Raw genomic sequence first — 22,223 nt, 5'->3', positions numbered from 1 at the left:
GCAGTCGTGCCAACATATCTCATCAGCCACCTGGTGGAAGGGACTCTGTGGATCTGAGGCTCTTTCCCCTGTTGCCTCCATCTCCCCCCCAAATCCCACCAACATCAGCCGCCTCAGAGCGCAACTGGTCTTGTTTGGGAACAGACAAAAGCAGGCAACCGGCTGACCAATACAAGGGTTGAAAACATTGGTGGCCATCCGGGCAAATTTGAGGCTTTTTGAGCCTGACAACGAGCCATCCTCAACAAGGTTGGAAAGTGACCGTGTGGATGAGGCCTCAGAGTCTGATGTTCAAGAGGTGGACATTGAGGAGGTCCAGGGAGAAGACATGGAAGCCTGAGAGGAAGACAACTAAAGCTTTAGTTTCTAGACTATCATTTTACAGATGTATGTTGAAAATGATTTTGGGAGATGCAATGGATCATTGGGGATCATTCAATATTCCCTTTCTTTTGTTGTTCAGTGAAATCATCCCATGTGAAGAGTCAACTCATTTAATTAATTAATTTATATTGGAAGGATTTTACAATTTGCAATGATGTCTACTTAAGGTAAACAGTTTGTTTCCATATGCTATGGTAAATATGAAACAATCAAACGCAAAAAAAATCTACATTTAAATGGTATTAATAATATATTCCTGTTTATTCCTACGGAAAGTTTCCACCTCTGAATATTCCCCAAAATTTGCAACCCTAACCCCCATCGCTGCCAATTCTGTCCGATCTGTAAACATTAAAACCAGAAAGACCAGCACAAAATTATTCAACCAAGTTTCAGAAATTACCAGAATGTCCACATTGGATTGAGTAGACAGATTTTTTTTTTTTTAAATCTATATTTTAAATCAAACTGGTATTTACATGAACTAATTCAAAACCGCAGCTGCAGGATTTAAAGGTCAGATGGAGTCTCTAATACAAGCATGCTATGATCAGTAGGTTACCCCTTATTTTAAAATACCATAGGATTCTTTGAATTGGTATAGGCACAAGATTGTCTTGAACTGAAGGATTGTATTTATGCCTCGAGCGAGGACTTGGGTTAAAACAAGAGTCAATGAGGGTTCCTTGTTGAGGGACTGCAGTATGATAAATCGGTATTGTTATGGTAGGGATTACCTGAGTGGGACTTGGAGTGATTAGTCAATGTCTTTGCATATCCTTGAAATATGAGGACAGGGTCCAGGCACAAAGATCATTTGGATAGACCCCATCCTCTCTGTAGAGCATATATCATTTCCGAAAGGCTTTAAAGTTGTGCAGAAAAGTAACTCCAGAGTCGTAAGCCAGTCATGTGGTACCAGCAACCTACTGAATCTTTCCATGCGCCGATTTAGTGATGGCACTGGGCCTGAAATAATTGGACACTTGTACGTGTCTTTCAGAGTTCCTATTAGTTAGGAAAATTATGTTTCAGACGTTCCGAGCTAGCCATCCTCATGTCATTAAATCCCACAAACTGCGACAGTGACAGACCCCTTGTTCTGGTGTAAAACGGTACAAAGCACCCCAGTAAATGTCCTGTACCCGAGCCCCAGGAACCGAGATGTTTCTCACCATAGAGCTGCCGATTATAAAATCCATTGTGGCTGACCGAGGAGCCGGTGCATCAGACACCATCGAGGTCCGGTGATCTGAGTCCGAGGCAGAATCCCCCTGGGAAGGAATCCAGATAGGGGACGATGGCACTGGAACCTCCGAAGCCAGGAGGGAGAAGATGTTCGACAACTGGATTTGGGTCGGTCTTCCCAACGCCCAAGAAACCCCACAGCCTGCTTCCCTCCAATTGGCCTACGCAGGAGGAATGCTGACAGTATCATCCGCTAAAGCAACCAAAAGTGACAGTACTGCTGCATTTTCCAATAGAGTGGGAGACTTCTTTGGGGAGGGGTCCCTTGAAGGCATTAGCCATTCAGTCAATGAGTTGATATTCACAACACATCAGAACGACATCCAGCCTGTGGTGTAGAGAAGGAGAAGGCAGGCGGGGTGCTTTCCACAGTATATTGTGCAAGTTCTTAATCTGTTTGCTATGAGTACCCACTTCTTCTCCTTAGTCCTCTGCAAGCAAACAATTGTTGCATCGGAACTCTGGTTGGTCAACATCGTCCCGGAAAAGACATTAGTAAATACAGCTCATGCCGTAAACAAAATGCAAAAATGTTCCTCTGAACGGTGAAGCCTCCATGAGAAAACATAGCAACTCAATCTGTAGCAGAGATAAGGATTTACAGGCAGAGTAAAAAACAAACAAAGAGACGATAACTGATGTATTTCCCCAGACCTATACTCTAGCCTGTTAAAATGTAACTTTCTGCAACAAACTATTTGCTCTCAAATTTGTGCACTCGCTCTCATGCACTCGTAGGGGCGTCTGCCAGACGGAACTGCAACCTGCAACTGTACCCTACCTTGAGGCATGCATAGGCTGCATTTCAAACACGTAAAAGATACACCCTCTCCCCTCAGCCCTCAAATTAAGTGAACACTTCTGATGACATATCATGACGTATGATGAGTTGACACTTGCAGGGCAAGGGGCGAGGGAAGAATGAATGAATGAATTTTAAATGGACCACCCATGCCCGGAAATGTCACTATTCCGTCCCACGGTTGTTTCAGTCATGATGGTACCACCGGTAGCTGTTGTGTGTGCTTTATATGCACAACAGTCAATTATGATAGCATTTCATATCTTTGCTAGAAGACAACATCCGCTGACATCTAATGCTAGCCATCTGACGATATCAGGTAAAAGAAAAATTACAAATGTATTAGTGTGATGTCAGGGAAAGTTGTACGCACTAGTTAACGTTTCCAAAAACTAACCAAACAAAAACATCATTACTTTTACGATGTGTTTGTACCGTCATGTGCATTAGTAGCACAATTTCTAATCTACTTACAAGTGTAAGTAAAAACGAATGCATGTTGGCTTCTTTATATTGATTTTAAGTTTTGGCTGACATTTCTAGTGGATGTACAATCATCGCAAATTGAATTATGGGGCGTTTTAGACCCCAGAGTGAACAGAATTGTACATTGGCAAACTCCATCACAAACGAGGGCTGAGGGGCTTACGTTGCCAACTTCCCTTGCTTGGCTAGTTGTTTGGACCGATGGCAAAGATGGCCGTATCGGTGCTCATCAGCCTTTGGACATAAATCTTACACAAGTTGGAAATCCCTAATTCAACAATGAGTGGTTTGGAAGGAATCAGTGGCTAACTGCAATCATTGCAAAGCAATCACTAGCCTGGTATTCAGGGGAGTGGGTGTGTGGTCCAAGTCCCGTTATAAGGGTCTCTTTTCCAAGCTTAAAGGGATAAACATTCAACATTGGCCATGCTGTCAATCCAGCATGACTTCTGCTGCGTTCAAAACAACAGGAAATGCAGAACTGGGAAATCTCAGACTTCAGCGAGTTCAAGACAACTGGGAACTCAAAAAAAAAGAATGAGCTACGACTGGGAAAATACGTTTTGAACGGTCATCCAACTCGAAATGCAAGTCGGGTCTCTTTCTAGAGCTCCAATGTCATGATTCAACCTTGTCCCCCCCCCGAGTTCCCAGTTGACTTGACGCACCATAAATCCAGAGAACGCCAGACTTTGATGACAAAATGTATTGTATGCTGCTGCATAAATTATGTAATATGCCAGGGAGATATGTATACTGTAGCTAAGAAAGTAATACTAAGTGTATGTTGTGTAGTAAGCTGTTAGTACCCCATGTGCCTCCCTAACAATTTGGTATATTCACCACTCTTAATTTCACCTACTGTTCAGACTTGGTAATGCACATGTAGCCTATAGCCTGTTTTAGAGAAAAGTAATCATTGAATATTCTAAGAACTTTCATTGTCTGCTTATATACCCCCTTTATTTATCCTGCGATTCTGACTTGGTGTACAGGGAGAACACTAAGAACGGCCCATGTTCTGAATTCTCTCGCTGTACATTTCAAAAGTGCTGAACAAATAGTTGACTAGATCTGTCCTAGCTCGCTCATTAATGTCTTAAATCGCAATTACGGATTGCCTCTTATCCGCTCCTTGTCCCCTTATTCCATGGTTTGTACATATCAGTTGTCAGTAGAAACCACATTTGGTTAAGCAAGGCAGCCATATTACCTATGTCTTTTAAAGGCTCAATGAACTGTATCGCTGATAGACAAGGCTCCGCTGATAGCCAGGTGTGTTCCTACCCCTCATAGCCTGGTTCCTCTCTAGGTTTTGGCCTTTCTAGGGAGTTTTTCCTAGCCACCGTGCTTCTACACCTGCATTGCTTGCTGTTTGGGGTTTTAGGCTGGGTTTCTGTACAGCACTTTGATATATCAGCTGATGTAAGAAGGGCTATATAAATACATTTGATTTGTAGCAGTGGTAAGGTGTTGGGACAGCTTTCTGTGCAATTAATGTATTGTTTAGTGTTGTAGTGGCTTTGCTAGCATGCATTGAAAAAAAAAAAATAGGTGTACCCCAACAAGATTTACATGCTAAATTCACCACTGCGTATAAGATGGAAATCCGCCGGTTGAACGGGCAAGACAAAAGATTTAAGTGCCTTTGAACAGGGTATGGTAGTAGGTGCCAGGCGCACCGGTTAGAGTGGGTCAAGAACTGCAACGCAGCTAGGGTTTTCACACTCAACACGCTCCCATGTGTATCAATTATGGTCTACCACCCAAAGGACATCCAGCCAACTAGGAGTCAACATGGGCCTGCATGCCACTGGAACACTTGACACCTTGTTGAGTCCTTGCCCCGACGAATTGAGGCTGTTCTTAGGGCAAAGGGGCTGCAACTCAATATAAGGAAGGTGTTCCTAATCTTTTGTACACTCGGTGTATATTGTCAGTGTCACCCAAGCACTGATGGTGCATTTCCAATGAGGATTTACCCCAGTGTTTTACCCAAAAGGCTCAGACTTGTTTCCATCTACGCAGGTTGGCACCCGTGCCTCACTAGGCCACGGCTCCGACGGATCTGCTCTGACATGGAGCCAAGGTTAGGCCACTGGTACTTTTCAGCTGTCATTTACATAAATGGCTGTGAACACCTTCGATGGTTAACATCTTACAAAGCATCGGTCTTGATCATGCAGAGGTTGTTAATTCCTCACGGTCAGTCCTAGTTATGGAAACAATTTACCTAGTATAACATCAGGGTGTATACACCTAGTATAACATCAAGGTGTAGACAACTAGTTTAACACTGGTAACAGCAGAAAAGCAGCCTGAAAGTATCTGCAATAATTATCAAGTGAGTTAAGCTGCATACTCAGAAACACAATTTTATAATGGCAGGGGTGTTTGATTTCCTTACATTAGCATCATTACATCAATAATGCCATACTTATATTAGTAACTAGGCCTATCCTGTGTGGTGACAACAAAACGATGTTTCAGCTTTCCACATGCAGAAATACAATAGAATTTGGCTAGAATCAGTTGAGATTGTTTACTGCCAAAAATAAATGGAATTTACTACAATAATCCACGTGTAGCAGTATTTCCATCACAACTACCTACATGGGTTGCACAGTTCAACATGTACCCATGCCTATCTTTACCTCCCAAACATTGAGGAAAAGTGAAACTAGATCTAAGTAAATTGATTGAGCTATTCTCTGGTTAACAATACACAGAATTAGGAATTGAGTGCCAGTTAACGTTAACTATGCATGATATCATGCATTTAATTGCCTGGCTAGTTACAGATCACGTCAATGTGCCATCCAGGGGTGTATTCATTACGTCTTGCAACGGAAACAGTTTACCGTTTAAAAACCAAACGGAACGAAACGGCCCAACTGAAGTTGAAAAATGTTGAGTTGGAGTGAACGGTTTCAAACATTTTGCAACAAACTTCGTAATTAATATACCCCTGGTAGGTTTGTATTGAATTGCTAATATACTTTTACTAGCAACTACATAACGTTAGACCGTACCCACTGCCACTGGGAACACACCAGTTAAATCAACGTTTTTTCCCACGTAATTTCATGGAAATTACGTTCAGCCAACGTGGAATGTACGCTGAATTGACGTATGGTCTGTGCCCAGTGGGTAGGGGTGAAGCCCCAGCCAGGTCGTCAGAAAGCAGAGAATGTCTGAAGAAGCATGCATTTAACTAACCACTCAATAAACAAAATAACTCGAAATGTTGGCATCCCTTGCAATGCTTAAAATGTGCTTGTGTTCGCTTGGCAATTGTCATCTACTGCCTCCGGGCAGGCTAGCTAACTAGCTACCACCATACAAACTACAATGGTTCTAATTTAGAACTCAATTCAGAACCGCACTCACCAGGCAATGCAGTTTTGCTTGCCGCCGTCCGGACTCCTGTTGTTGTCCACGGTCCCACGATGCTTTAGGTAATTACCTAGCTAGATATTTCCGTGAACACAACAACCATATTGATAATTTTGTCGTTTTTCAGAAATGTATTTTTTTCTTGTTTTTCTCTTTATCGAATCACACAATGTGCCCGAACCCCGGGAACATTTATGACTCTATGCTATTAGAACCAATGAAAAGGAAAGAGAACCTTGTAAGTACCCGCCCTACACGTTCTATGGCTGCGCAGTACGGCTTCTGCGCACATCCTGCCGCGTGCATCAAGGCTTCTGTGTGATCGCTATGCGTGCGGGACGACCGCTGCTACTGCGGAGTGCCATGATTCCGTTTACTCAAAAGCAGGCAGTGCAGGCGACCACTCTGATGTCCTGTGTTGCTCTGCTCACTTGTGTTGTTATGAACCAATGTGTAATGTGGAAACCCACCTCAATTTCAGAGCAGCCCTTTAGGTTGGTCTACATAGCAGAACAACATCAGCAGTCTGCCTGCTTTAGGTCTGCCCTGGATTGTTTCTGCCTAGTGGCCACCATCTTGGTTGCAATAATCAAGAAGGACTGGAGGACAAAATGGTGGCTATTTTTTCATGGGCTCCAGCAACTGCACCACTTTACATCATACCAGTGAAGTAAAATACCACAATGACGTGCCATGTCCTGGTAAGGACAGTATTTCAAGCCTATATTTGAATTTTTACAAACAATAATGGGAAACCACTCGTGTCTTCTATGAGCAAGTCTGGGCCCCATGTAAGTGCCTTACTATAGACCAGTTACTGCTATTCACTGTCTTTTGGGATATGTTTATTCCAAAACCAACTGCAAAGCCACGATATTTAACCAAGCAATAGGTTGGAATGGTGCTATTGATAAGAAAAAAAAGTCTACATTAAAGGTTGAGAACATCATGGGTTGTCAAGGACCTGTACACACCACTCTTTAACCAACAACTAAGCTACCACCTAATGTAAAGCATTCTTCTGTCAAATCAATCCAGTTAAGAACTATGTCTTGGGTTTGGTAAATAAAACTAGACTCCTTAAGATACAAATTGAGGGCCAATATGGCATAAACAATAGGAATTGTGTAATACTATATGTAACTCCAATGAAACTTGATAGCCAGTGGTATGACCTGAGATAGTTTGGACTGAATGGTTCTGCAAACCAATATGCCATTTACGGGTGATTTAAGAAGAAACAAATCGAGTCAATCTATCCTTAGAAGCTGGTTTGACAAGGCCACAAATTGGACATATTCATGAACAAGGCGGGATCTGTAAGAGGTTCAATGACGAATGTGTCTTTTGGACAAATAACACGAGGCAGGTAAGATGGGAGGAGCTGATGTCGTGGTCAATACAAGTAACAAATGAACTTTTCACAAATGCACAGTGCATCACGTCACCAGTAGGTGGCCATCGTGCTGCAGAACTGCTATCCACATTTGTTTTTTGCTCTAACCCTGAGGTCAGCATGTCCCTTGGCTGTGGACATCATGAGGAACAATGACCCAAATAAATGTAACATCAGTAAAAAACAATTTTAAAAAGAGACAGGCCTGCAAGCAAACTGTCACCATCATATGGATGAAACAGCTTGATTGAATTTGGATACAGTAAGTTAAAGTGGGTGCGTCCATGATGATCAGCGTAGCTTCTTGTAATTAAGTGTGCTTTTGACTGATCATGTGGAGAAAACCCAAGGCATTCTTGACTCATTACCGATTGGTTATCGGTGTAAAGACATGTCTCAAAGTTCGTACAAGCTAACCAATGATTGTAGAGAAGTAAATAAGGTTACTCAGCCTTGAGATCCGTACCCTTAAAACAAATTTCTCTGTAAGTCTCCCATTGGCGTTAATGAATGATTTACATGAAAGTCTAATTTGTAGATTTAGGGTGTGTGTGAAACTTACTCCTCAGCCTGAACTGTCCCCACTTGCGCCAGCGAATAGCTAGCTTTTTGCATGGCACCAACTGGTAAGACACTTCAGGAGGGCAGTCACGTGTGCTAGCAAGGTAGATATCCTGGGTTTGAGCCTCGTGTGAGCCAAATCAGGCGAAAGTGGTACTCGCTAAGCAAGCAGCGTGATATCCTTTACAATGGTTCCGTGACCCAGATCTATAGTTGCACTGGGGTCACTATTGAGTAAGTTTGATGGGTGAGCGTAGCACTTGGGCATGTGTGAAAATTACTCCTCAGCCTGAAGTGTCCCCACTTCTGCCTGCAAATAGCTCGTTTTTTGCATGGCGCCAACTGGTAAGACACTTCAGGAGGGCTAGTACGTGTGCTAGTAAGGCAAAGGTCTGAGCCTCAGTGCAAGCCTAATCAGGAGGAATTGGTACTCACTTAGCAAGCAGAATGACGTCCTTTACATGGACACTTATGTAGCCGATGTGGAATCACTAGCTAGTTGGTGGTGCACTAGTAGTCTTATCATGAAAGTGTTGCGGTTGTTGTTACCCTTGCTTTGCACAGGACATTGCTTTTGTGGAGCAATAGGTAATGCTCCAGGACTGTATTTCATCCGGTATGTCAATGAGTCATGTGCGCGGACCTTCGCGGCTGTGGAAACAATGGCCGTGTTCCTCTGCTCAGAATGGAATGGTTCCAAAAGTGCATACTCAGTCAACAGGGAACACAACCAATAAATTGAATAGCTTGAATGCACTCACTTAAGCTGAGCACCCCCTGTTGACTGAGTATGCACTTTTGGAACCACTCCATTTGGTGTAAAGTGTTAACTCCACCCATCCAGCGAGCTAAATCATGCGCAAAATTGTCCCAATCCCAAATCGACCCCTAGACCCTACGCACTTGTGGGAATTTGACAGGTGTAAGCAATATGGCAATAGCTCCACTTGCTCACCGATTAGCTAGGTGGAAGTTTCACAATGTTGCCAACATCAGTCAAATCCCCAAAAGTGCATAGGAGGTAGGGTCTGGGGTCGATTTTGAATTGGACCATTGGATACAATCCGATCCTCTACCTTTCTCACTGAAGTGTGCACTTGCTCATGCTCCCTCAAGGCATTGGATTAGTGTTAGCATTAGTTTCCATTGTATAGACGGCAGTGCCCACTTCCGGGAGAAGGGTCAGGAATCGGGAAGCAGCCCTAGGGAGACCGGCCAGGTGAAGGACAGGCACAATCGGAGTGACCAGGTCAAAGGACAGTGACGCTTGTCATAACCTTATCCCCAGGCTAATGCGCACAGTGCATCTAAGCCTGGGATATGAACGATTCAAAGTTGGCCTTAGTGGGAGTGACCATAACATTCTAGAATAGTGACTTGAGTAAAGTATTTGTCATCATTTAATTTGAGCGAATCACACGACTGCGGGGTTATGGGGAAGTGTTTGTGGGAGATGATTGTTTGGTAGATTAAGCAGATTGAACCAATGCCTATGCACTGGGAGTTTCTCCTGGTCTTTCTCTATTGGCTAACAAAGGCCAAGTTTGACTTGTCGATCCACCAGACTCTCTGAGCATTTGGGCAGAAGTTTCTGGGAACAAGATCACGTTTGTCATAGAGGCAATTTTAATTTCCCCCCAAAGACACCTCTGTCCTGGCTACATGATTCTGAACAAGTCTGATCTACTGAATTTCTTGTGTTCAACACTTGGGACACAGATTCATTTAAAAGTCTGAACCCGCCACGTTTCTTTAGAGTCGAGAAACTACATCCTATCTTACATATAATTGATATAAACCATCATCCTATGGATCCCAGACATGGTGCTTCTATAACTTGTGTAGGAGGAATATTTCAGTGTAGGCAACACAAAGTACTGGCAGAAAAAGATCTAGCCTACCACGAGTTGGAAAGTCACAAAACTGACATTTCCACCTTATCACATTCATCATTAGTTGAAAACCATGACTGGATGGGTCATTTAAAATAGGTCAAGCATTTGATTTTTAGGAAAATATAAATTTCTTTCAACTTTAATGGCACAAAATTAACATAAAAATCAGGGCCAATGCATGTGTTCTCGTTTGGTAGGCAATAAAGGAAGCAACAGTACCATTTGAAAAGGCTAATTTACATCACAATGCTACGTGTGGTTTGCATTGGAATCACTGGACTTTGTCGTGCCTTATGGAAAAACATGCTGATCATGTTAACAGATCAGTGGCCACCCGGAGGACTGGCAGCAGAAATCATCTAGAGCAGTGGTTCCCAATCTTTTTCGGTTACTGTACCACCAACTGAATTTTTCTCTGCCCAGACAACCCCTGAAGTACCCCCTCATGTGCATTTTACCAGTAGACCTATGGTCTCATGAGTCTTCTCAAGTTGCCCCTGTGGATAGGCTAAGTACCCCTCGTTGGGAACCACTGATCTAGATAACAGAACCATTAAGTGAATTGAGAGACAAGACCACAATATAGTGAAAAGATGATACATGAGAAAGCCTTTCAAAATTATACAAACATTCCTGGTCTGGTAGTTTGGGAACATCTCACCTTGACAGGTTTTTTTGATCTTGAGAAAGACACCATGGTTGTAAAGACTTGGCAATTGCAAATAAATAATATCTTAAATTGTTTTAAAGCAAAATCCCAATGGAACTGCACTTGCAAAAAAACTTTTCTAATTACTTTACAAAATGGACAGTCATTGTTACCTCAGACCATCTTAACGCTTTGCATGGGTCCAAATCTATCTGCAAAAACGTTATTGCCACTTGGTCTTTAGCAAATTGTGCTCGACTACTAGCTTCAATAATGCTCTCAGAGGATATTAAAGGCATTATTCCCACACCATGGCCTTTCCAGGGGTAATGTCAAAGGTTTAACTAGAAGTAACCAAAACAATCTAAAACATTGATACAAAACGGACCTCAAATTCACATGATCGTAGAAAATACATTAAAAAATCTCAGTAATTCCCAGTCACCATCTCGATCTATGCAGTGCTACATCAAAGTCATCCTACTCCGGTTAAGAATGAATGACCCACCCACGACAAGAACCATACTGGTTGTAGTTCCTCAATTCATAGTAAAAAAAAAACACTTGTTAACTGCTCCATCATCAAAGAAAGAATCCTAACTTGAGACATGTGCACGTAACTCGGACTTCCGTAAATCATGAATTGAGGTCTGCATAACAGTGCAACAATTTGTGGTATGTGCATCGATCTCAAGTTAGGGTTCGAACCTCAGGATATAAATACCATGCATATAGTTTCCATTATCCAAGGTTATCGGACCCATGAGAACTCTGGTGCTTCAGAAACTTCTGCAAGGAGGAAAAAGTCTCTGTACACTCAGTGCATTCATACAGCACCTCTGCTGGACCAATTTTTTCACCATTCCCACCCTTGACATCATCAATGTCCCCATGACCCACTAAATCCTTTGCATTGTCTTGGTCAGAGTCCAGGTCTGGATTGGAGTCAGCAGTGGGAGATGCCCGTCCTTCCATGTCCGTTTCCCCGCTTGACTGACTTGGGTGAATCTCAAGATGGCGCCCTAGAGCAGACGAACTCCGGAAGCGACTTGGGCAGCGAGGGCACTTAACCATTTCACTACCCGGTTCCCTTTTGTGGTACCGCAAATGCCGTTGGTACACACACAGCAGCCCAAACTTTTTCCCACATTGGTCACACTTGTAGTTCCTCCGTGCCTTAGGAGCAGCGGACACTTCTCCAGTAGATGTGGTTTGTTGATCGTCACTTTCCAATTCTGCTACAACACTGTCTAAAGACTTCTTGGGTTTTCCTTCAGATGACGCATTCTGTTCCAACACATCAGAATTCAATTGGGAACCACCATCTGGTTTAGAATGCAATGCCAAGTACTTAAGACTTGGCTTCTTCTCTAATTCAGGTTTGTGATACATGGCTATATGCCTCCGGACATCACAGCGTTGTGGAAAATGTTTCCCACAGAGAACACAAGTGTGAAGAGTCCCCTTGTGGGATCTATTGTGCCGAGAAAGACTACTAGAGTGACTGAATACACGGTGGCAGTGCTTGCATGGATGTAATTTTGTCCCAGAGCCTTTTTTATAAAGTGGGGGCCTTCCTCCCTTCCTTGCAGGTGCTTTTGTTACGATGCACTCAATGCCAGTATACCTTCGCCGCCTTTTTACAACTCTTTGTGACTCTGAATCCTTATTTAACTTGTCAATTTCTTCTTGTGTTTGATGGGTAAGATGATGCTCCTTCAAGTCTGTTAACTGCTGGAAGCGATCTCCACACAAACCACAGCGGTATGGTCTGAAAGAGGATGGTGTTTTGGAATCAGATTTGCCATTGTGGGTCTTCACATCAACAGTTGCGTCACTGCTGTACTGTTTGGTCACATCGGTAGTAGGGGTGCTGCTGCTGTACTGTTTAGTAACATCGGTAGGGGTGCTGTCGCTGTACTCGATGGTATGTGATAGCTCATCTTTCTGAGACTGTTGCTCGATTTTGGATGAAGAGTTCACAGATAATGGTTTGTCTTTGGAATGACTGAGTAAGTGGCTCTGCAAGTCGGAGAGCCAGAAAAAACACAGATTACACTTCTTACAGGGATATGTTTTCTGTATTATGTTTTCTTGACCATTGTCAGACTTCCCCATTTGTTTGAGCCCCAGCGACCCATGCTGCTCTTTTTGATGAGCATACAGGGTCTCTTGTTTCAGAAAGCGTTTTCCACACTGACCACAGCAGTAAAATATTTCATGGGCATGTTCTTGGAGATGTTCCCTTAGCCTCTCTTTATCTGTGAAGATCTTGCAACACAAGGTGCACTTATAACCTTGCTCTAAATTACGATACTGTTGATGTTGTTGTAAACTCAGCTGGTTGTTAAACAATTTTCCACACGTTTCGCATCGGTACTGTTTTAGAGGAGAGACACTGCGGCACTCGGAGTGAGACACTGTGTTGACACGTAGATCAGTTTTTGCTGGCTTAGTTTTGAGTACAATGGTCTTTGAATTCTGATAAGGTGAAGGAGTTGAAGATGGCTGTTTGACAGAAGAAGGGTTGTTTGATGGTCCAGATCTGTCAACCACTATGAAAGTTCCATTTTCATGGAGAGCATATTCACGGGGAACTTGAAACCCATTGGGTAAACTGTCAAGGGAAAATAAATCTGTTCGTTCATGAGTTCTGAGTCGTTCATGAACAGTAATGTGTTTAACCAAGTCAAGGTAGCGCCTGAAGCCATCCCCACATTCTGTGCAGATGAAGGCATCAACATCTGGTTCAGCGGAGTTTACGTAATCCATTAGGGTGTGTTCAATGATCAAAGTTAAACATGGTTAGTTCCATTCTTCATGAGCACCTTGTTTTGTAGAACTCTTCCTTTGTCTGGTCAACAACTGTGAAAGAGAGAAAAAATAAGTTACTACTTTACCAAACATATGGCGCAGGTGCTGGTCCTGACTAACTATAACAGTTTAATTACAACACCATGAGTTGGAACAAAAATTATTGGATGCTACAAATTGCCAAGCCTCTCCTACATTAGCTTTCAATTCTGTTAGAAGGCCTGACACTTTTTGAAACAAAGGAATTCAGTCTCATTCAAATTAGATGGAGACAATTGACACACCTGTATTGTCCAGATACTAGCTCCTCCTATTATCAAAATGGCCTAAAAAAAAGAGCAGCCAAACAGTTACCTTGATCGAAACCTTAGTTTGCTTCCAATACCCTCAGGTCAACCATTTTGAGAAGGTTTCACCACACCTAGTAAGGATTGATGAGTGATCAAGTTTGATGTGACAGTAACTATCTAACACATTTCAGAGATTGGTAGGAAATGGAAGTGCTAATGATTAAAATGATGCGTCAAACTGGGTTAAAAAGAAGCAAAACATGCAAGTCCACTTTTTGTATTAAAAAAATTTGTGGTTCAAAGGGTTTCCCCACAGCAAAAGTGAATGGTATGCGCACCCTCATAATCTTCAAGGCATTTAGACTAGAGGTCGACGGATTAATCGGAATGGCCGATTAATTAGGGCCGATTTCAGGTTTTCATAACAATTAGATATCTGTATTTTTGGACACCGATTTGGCCGATTTTTGTTTTTTTTACACCTTTATTTATCCTTTATTTAACTAGGCAAGTCAGTTAAGAACACATTCTTATTTTCAATGACGGCCTAGGAACGGTGGGTTAACTGCCTTGTTCAGGGGCAGAATGACAGATTTTTACATTGTCAGCTCGGGGATTCAATCTTGCAACCTTACAGTTAACTAGTCCAACGCTCTAACCACCTGATTACATTGCACTCCACAAGGAGACTGCCTATTAGCGAATGCATTAAGAAGCCAAGTTAAGTTGCTAGCTAGCATTAAACGTATCTTATAAAAAAACAATCAATCATAATCACTAGTTAACTACACATGGTTGATGACATTACTAGTTTATCTAGCGTGTCCTGCCTTGCATATAATCGATGCGGTGCGTATTCGCGAAAAAGGACTGTCTTGCTCCAATGTGTACCTAACCATAAACATCAATGCCTTTCTTAAAATCAATACACATAAGTATATATTTTTAAACCTGCATATTTTGCTAAAAGAAATCCAGGTTAGCAGGCAATATTAACCAGGTGAAATGTCACTTCTCTTGCATTCATTGCACGCAGAGTCAGTGTATATGCAACAGTTTGGGCCGCCTAATTTGCCAGAATTGTACGTAATTATGACATAACATTGATGGTTGTGCAATGTAACAGGAATATTTAGACTTATGGATGCCACCCGTTAGATAAAATACGTAACGGTTCCGTATTTCACTGAAAGAATAAACGTCTTGTTTTCGAGATGATAGTTTCTGGATTTGACCATATTAATGACCTAAGGCTCGTATTTCTGTGTGTTATGTTATAATTAAGTCTATGATTTGATAGAGCAGTCTGAGCGATGGTAGGCACCAGCAGGCTCATAAGCATTCATTCAAACAGCACTTTGTGCGTTTTGCCAGCAGCTCGTCGCTGTGCTTCAAGCATTAAGCTGTTTATGACTTCAAGCCTATCAACTCCCGAGATTAGGCTGGTGTAACCGATGTGAAATGGCTAGCTAGTTAGCGGGGTGCGCGCTAATAGCGTTTCAAACGTCACTCGCTCTGAGACTTGGAGTGGTTGTTCCCCTTGCTCTGCAAGGGCCGCGGCTTTCGTGGAGCAATGGGTAACGCTGCAACAGGGTGGCTGTTGTCGTTGTGTTTCTGGTTCGAGCCCAGGTAAGGGCGAGGAGAGGGACAGAAGCTATACTGTTACACTGGCAATACTTTTTTTGGTCCTCCAATAATCGGTATCGGCGTTGAAAAATCATAATCGGTCGACCTCTAATTTAGACTTGTGCTTTACAGCGCCTTCAAGGTGGCTTTACACAGTGAGGTAAACGGGACACTTATGGCATACACAGAGTAAAGAAATTCAGCAGGTCCATGACAACATTTGTGTCCCTTGAGTGTGGCAAATGCACGCATCCATGTTGGCTGCATGTCACGTTACTTCTATCGTTCACGTCGGGATATTTCCATAGACTTTCTCTCACACTACATAGCTAGCAACTTGGTGGCTGGCTGTTTTTTACAAAAAAAAATTGTTACATTGTTAAAGTTCCACAAATGACCTAGCTAGACTTTTAGAGTGGAGTGCAGCAACATGCAGTTTCCAGACATTAGGCTACGTTAAAATTGTTGGGCTTCATTGCATATGAGTACAATCATTTAACATCAACCTTAGCTTAGTACCCGCTCTACGAATAATGAAGATCATATTTTTACAGATGGAAGATGTTAGCAATGACAGATTACCAATGCATATACAGTAGCTACTCTGAGGAAAATGCAGCTTCCCATAGGCCTATGTGCATCTTAGAGACATATCCAAATTAGCTAGCCAACTAAATTTTGTAAAAATCACTTGACAAAAGTGAGGAGAACCATGGAGTACATTTACATGCACACTAATAATTAGGGCTGACACGATAACACTATCGCAATATTTCTCCCACGGCAAAAATGAAAACACGAAGCAGACCAAAATCTTTGGTCGTTTAAAAACATGATGTAAGTGAAATATAATGCGATATAGCTTGGAAAATAAATACATCTGACTCAACGACAACATAATCATGCTTGTTTGCAACATTAGGGCTGTCTTCCTAAAGAAATTAAATCTGCTTCGTGTTTGTTTCCTTGTCATGATACTAATGAGTATTGCGAAAATGGTATCGTCCCGAACCTACTAATAACAATATTAAACTGATTATGCAATACTCAGAATTTTGCATTAGTGATGTAAACACTTTACTCTGATTATCTAAATCAGTGTAAGATCCTAAGCAAAGTAAGCATAAAACGTTAAAACACACAGTTCTTCATAGAATTACTTTTTTGCATTTTATTATTTGTCCTGAAGAGGGAGCTCTTTACATAGGCTTATAGCGATAACTTGCTTTGGCGAATTACAGCAAGACTAGACAATATCACACAACACAACTAAACCAGTCAGAGAGGACAGTGAACTACTGTGAACAAACTGTTACTGCGTCTACGGTTGAGTGCTGAATAGATAGAAGCTTGCTAGCTCAGTAAAGTGCCAAAATGCACACCGGCAATATACTGTTACGTGAAGTGCCATGGAAGGGTGTTGGGTGTCGTGACAAACAATGGATGTAAAGCAAGTGCCGTTCTGAGAACGTTAAACTCAGTGGTAACCTTACAGCCCTTTAGTTAAGCCCATGAAAATATGTCTGTTACACCTTGCATTCGGAAAGTATTAAGCCCCCTTGACTTTTTCCACATTTTGTTAAGTTACAGCCTTATTCTAAAATTTCTTACATAATTTTTTCCCACTCAATACCGCCTAAATACAAAGCAAAAACAAATTTAGAAATGTTTGCAAATGTATTAAAAAACTGAAATATCACATTTACATAAGTATTCAGACCCCTTACTCAGTACTTTGTTGAATCACCTTTGGCTGCGTTTACAGCCTCAAGTCTTCTTGGGTATGATGCCTCAAGCTTGGCACACCGGTATTTGGGGATTTTTGCCTCAAATCCTGACTAGTCTCCTGCCGCTGAAAAACATCCCCACAGACTGATGCTGCCACCATCATGCTTCACCATAGGGATGGTGCCAGGTTTCCTCCAGACGTGACACTTGGCATTCAGGGCAAAGAGTTCGATCTTGGTTTCATCAGACCAGAGAATCTTGTTTCTCATGGTCTGAGTCCTTTTAGGTGCCTTTTGGCAAACTCCAAGCGGGCTGTCATGTGCCTTTTACTGAGGAGTGGCTTTCGTCTGGCCACTCTACCATAAAGGCCTGATTGGTGGAGTGCTGCAGAGATGGTTGTCCTTCTGGAAGGTTTTACCATCTCCACAGTGGAGCTCTGTCAGAGTGACCATCGGGTTCTTGGTCACCTCCCTGACCAAGGCCCTTCTCCCCCGATTGCTCAGTTTGGCCGGGCGGCCAGCTCTAGGAAGAGTCTTGGTGGTTCCAAAATTCTTCCATTTAAGAATGATGGAGGCCACTGTGTTCTTGGGGACGGTCAATGCTGCTGGGTACCCTTCTCCAGATCTGTGCCTCAACACAATCCTGTCTCGGAGCTCTACATACAATTCCTTCGACCTCATGGCTTTGTTTTTGCTCTGACATGCACTGTCAACTGTGGGACCTTATATAGACGTGTGTGCCTTTCTAAATCATGTCCAATCAATTCAATTTACCACAGGTGGACTCCAATCAGGTTGTAGAAACATCAAGGATGATCAATGGAAACAGGATGCACCTGAGCTCAATTTCGAGTCTCATAGCAAAGGGTCTGAATACTTGTGTAAATAAGGCTTTGTATATCTCTTTGGAATTTATCAAATTTGCTAACATTTCTAAAAACCTGTTTTCACTGTCATTATGGGGTATTGTGTGTAGATTTGATTTTAATCCATTTAAGAACAAGGTCGTAACGTAACAAAATATGGAAAAAGGGAAGGGGTCTGAATACTTTCCGAATGCACTGTATTTCATCTTTGCAAAGGGTATTCCTCATGCTCTGTCATCCAAATGTTTTCATAGGCACAAACGATATAGCATGTTACAAAGTAGCGCTTCGTAGCTATGTTTTAATGTATGGGTTGTCACTTGTCAGGGACTGGTCCATATTCATATTTCGCCACCCCCATTTCCATGACGAGTGCTAGTCAGCTAACTAGCTGTGTCAGAGTACTTGACACCATTCACTGAGGATTAGTGCTACCTGGTATCCTTGGGACATCCCTAAGCTAAACCCTACCCATAACCCTGATCTAACTCGAAACGTATCTGCTTATCTTAATTGGCTTATGGTCAAAATCGAAGTAAGCATTCACCAATTAAAACACCTGGTTTTCTGAGCAATCTTTCAATTTATTAGGACATGTAAACAGCTTAAAATCAGCGTTCCAGCTGTGTATTTGATCCGAATCAAATAGGCTTTGCAAAAATATCACTGTCACGGTGTTAGAACGTTTATTTTTATTAGCAATTTTCTGCATTTATTTGAGTCTCATCAGGTAGCCTGATTTCAGTGTCCATGTAAACAGGATGAGAAATGTATTGTTTTAAAACAAACTATTATATTAATCTGACTAGCCACAATAATCATATTGTGTGCATGTAACCGTGCTCATTTAAGTTTTTCCTTTCAAGTGACAACTACCAGAATTCAGTGTCTACAGCCCTACAATCGATGAAAACATAGCTAAACACCAAAACATAGAAAATGTGTCCAGTTGTCTTCCAACTGGCTAGCATGATGCAGCTCAGTCTTAAGAGGCACATTTTTTTACCTGGAATCTCTGTAGTTTATCCTCCTTTCCCTAGAATAACAGCCAGCCCCCCCAAAAAAAGTGTCTTTCTGGTGCTCCTAAATGTTATGTGGTGCTTACATTAATGTTATTTCCTCACAATTTATGAAATCAGCTTTATGAGTACCTTTGTAGAGCTGTTTTTAACACAATCCCTACATAATTTCATTACATGTTTTATTCCAGCTAACGTTATAATAATATAAATGTTGGCAGATGTATTGGTTATTGTGAACATTTCCATTCTAAAATCAGATCCAAAAATGCCATATCGGTTGGGTTCTATCAAATAGCTAATTTTACAGTTCATGAGGACTTTTATACAGTTAAGAAAAATAAGTAATTAACATTTGAAACCGCTGCAGATGTTAGATTTTTAAAATATGTAGCTACCTAAATCAGCTAGCTAGCTATCCATACACAAAAATACACTAGAAGTGTCCATTTTGAATAAGTTGGCTAGCTAGCTAGCGTAGCTACATTAACTGTATTATTATCTAAACGGGGTTAGCTAGCTAGCTACCTTTCACAACCCTGTATGCCCAACTATATTTTTGGATATATAAAATAATTTCACTAGATTACCATTATGACAGTCTGGCCAATGGCCATACCATTGTCAGTTAGCTATTCTCTGCATGTGTAGAGCCAGAGTTAAAGCATCGTGACAGCTGTCTTGATACCAACAAAATGTCGGGCTGCTGCTAGCCTCCAACTCTGCAAAAGCTATTTAGCTAGCTAGTTAGAGAGAAAAAAAAGTATGTATTTAAACGAAATGCGGACATGTGTGCGTGAAATGCCTTGTAAGGAGACAACCGGCGGACAGCAGCAAGATAGCTAGCTCAATTCTTCGCTTTTGTTTGCGCAACAATGATGACACCGCGACTACTACGTTAGCTAGCGTAGATTGCGCGAGGCCTATCTGACCGTTCATAAAGCTAGCTAGCAAGGTTAGGTACCACTTGTATCGGATCGAACTCTGCAATGTACTTACCACATTTCTAAAGTCTGATTAGTATAGACTTTCTCTGCCCATTCGTTATATCGCTCCACTTATGTTACATTGTGTTGTATCCACCCGGTTCCCCGGTAGTTAGTCCCATTTTTTCTACATAGTAATTACAAGAATCAGGGGAGGACAAAGGGGCGGAGACCATCGGCCATTCTTCTTCTTCTTCGGTATTATGGCTGTCCGCAAACAAATATTATAGGTGAATGCCGCCACCTACTCCATTGGCTGTGTATCACCCTACTATTCTGTAGTATGAATTTATTACACTTTGGGAAAATTTGCCATACCAACTAACCCTGCACCCATTAAAACCTCACCACTACTCCACTACATTGGCCCTATCTGATCCTACATGGGGCCCAGCAGCCTGGGAGTAGAGGACATGATCGCTCAAAACATCTCTAACTCTTCTGCAGTAAAATCTCGTACATCCAAGTGCTTCTCAGCGGCTGCCACCAGAACATCTATACTCTGTAATTTACATTCCATTCTTGCAAAAATCAACCTTACTGAAGCACATGTTATTCCTATCACTATGTATTCGTCTCAGCCTTCTCACAGTGATCCATCTTCCTCTACTACTCTCTTCGCAGCCTCAGCATACAACACCTTCACTACTCTGATGCTGGCAATCTCAAACTGCCTTTCTCTCACCGGGCACCTCTGATCTCCAGCACCATTGGTACCTCTACAGTTTACACACACAACTTTTTCCACCGATACTACAGATTCCTTTGTCTCATGACCTCCTGCACACTTCGCACATCGAGGAATCTCCCTCCTACACAACGCTACCACATGATCATAAGTTGACACATAAAACACCGTAATGGATTTGGCACAAAAGCTAACATGAGATAACTGACACATCCTAACTCTGCATCAAAACTCAGTAGTACAGACAGTGTCTTCTTTGTTTCACCGCGTTCTCCACCGGTTCTGCGTAGCACCAAACGGATCTTCAACTTCAGTTGATCCACTTAATACTTAACGCCACTCCAGTTATCACTCCTTTTAACGGCGCCCTGTTCCAGAGAGGAAAACAAGTCACAGTTCTTGTCCCCAGTCGTGTGGTGCGGAGCACACGCTCCCTCTGGACAGCAGGAACGCGAAAAATGTCCACGATTCCACTTCGAGTCACTTTAACCAACCGAACATTCCCCAACCTCTTTACCACCCAACCTGACACCACATATGGATCTGACAGAAGGCAAGGATCCATTCTCTCCAAAAATCTCACTCCACTGGGCCAGAATCTTCTTTGTCATAATCACGATGAGGATCAAACTCTGCGTTCTTCACCGCACCTGCCACCGCGGTTAATTCATCCTCACACTGATCACATTCAATTTCCTTCTGTAGCTCTTCCAAAAGTTCTGTGTGATCCACCTTTCCATGTTCATTCAAAACATGTTCCACTTTTCTCCTTTTTTTCCTGTCCGCCATATTCTCCATCGATCTTCCAGATGGCTTGTGCATGCCCTCATTCCATATTTACTTACAATACACTATATATACAAAAGTCTGTGGACACCCCTTGAAATTAGTAGATTCGGCTATTTCAGCCACACCCGTTGCTGAAAGGTGTATTAAATCGAGCACACAGTCATGCAATCTCAATAGACAAACATCGGCAGTAGAATGGCCTTACTGAAGAGCTCAGTGACTTTCAACATGGCACCGTTATAGGATACCACCTTTCCAACAAGTCAGTTTGTCAAATTTCTGCCCTGCTAGAACTGCCCCGGTCAACTGTAAGTGCTGTTATTGTGAAGTGGAAACGTCTAGGAGCAACAACGGCTTAGCCGCGAAGTAGTAGGCCACACAAGCTCACAGAACGGGGCTGCTGAGTGCTTGGCGGATGCCAGGAGAATGCTACCTGCCCAAATACATAGTGCCAACTGTAAAGTTTGGTGGTGGAGAAATAATGGTCTGGGACTGTTTTTCATGGTTCGGGCTAGGCCCCTTAGTTCCAATGAAGGGAAATCTTAACGCTACAGCATACAAAGACATTTTAGACGATTCTGTGCTTACAACTTTGTGGCAA

General features: G+C 42.3%; 1 protein-coding gene across 1 annotated transcript; it reads right to left on the bottom strand.

Moving 5' to 3' along the window:
* Positions 1 to 10,291: 10,291 nt before the first annotated feature.
* Positions 10,292 to 20,319, bottom strand: LOC120048557 (zinc finger protein 616-like). Its single transcript, XM_038994641.1, has 2 exons — positions 20,159 to 20,319; positions 10,292 to 13,682 (listed from the first exon to the last, which is right to left on the bottom strand). Exon 2 carries the CDS (start codon positions 13,587 to 13,589, stop codon positions 11,559 to 11,561), a length of 2,031 nt encoding a protein of 676 aa, XP_038850569.1. The 5' UTR covers positions 13,590 to 13,682; positions 20,159 to 20,319; the 3' UTR covers positions 10,292 to 11,558.
* Between the last annotated feature and the right edge of the window lie 1,904 nt (positions 20,320 to 22,223).

The sequence above is a fragment of the Salvelinus namaycush genome, chromosome 5, assembly GCF_016432855.1.
Source record: "Salvelinus namaycush isolate Seneca chromosome 5, SaNama_1.0, whole genome shotgun sequence".
NCBI classification, from domain to species: Eukaryota; Metazoa; Chordata; class Actinopteri; order Salmoniformes; family Salmonidae; genus Salvelinus; species Salvelinus namaycush.
Note: the sequence above shows the minus strand (reverse complement) of the source record. Positions and strands in the feature narration are given on the sequence as shown.

Bases quoted from the DNA above. Each gene is read 5' to 3' on its own strand.
- LOC120048557 (XM_038994641.1), bottom strand. From the start codon at position 13,589: ATGGATTACGTAAACTCCGCTGAACCAGATGTTGATGCCTTCATCTGC.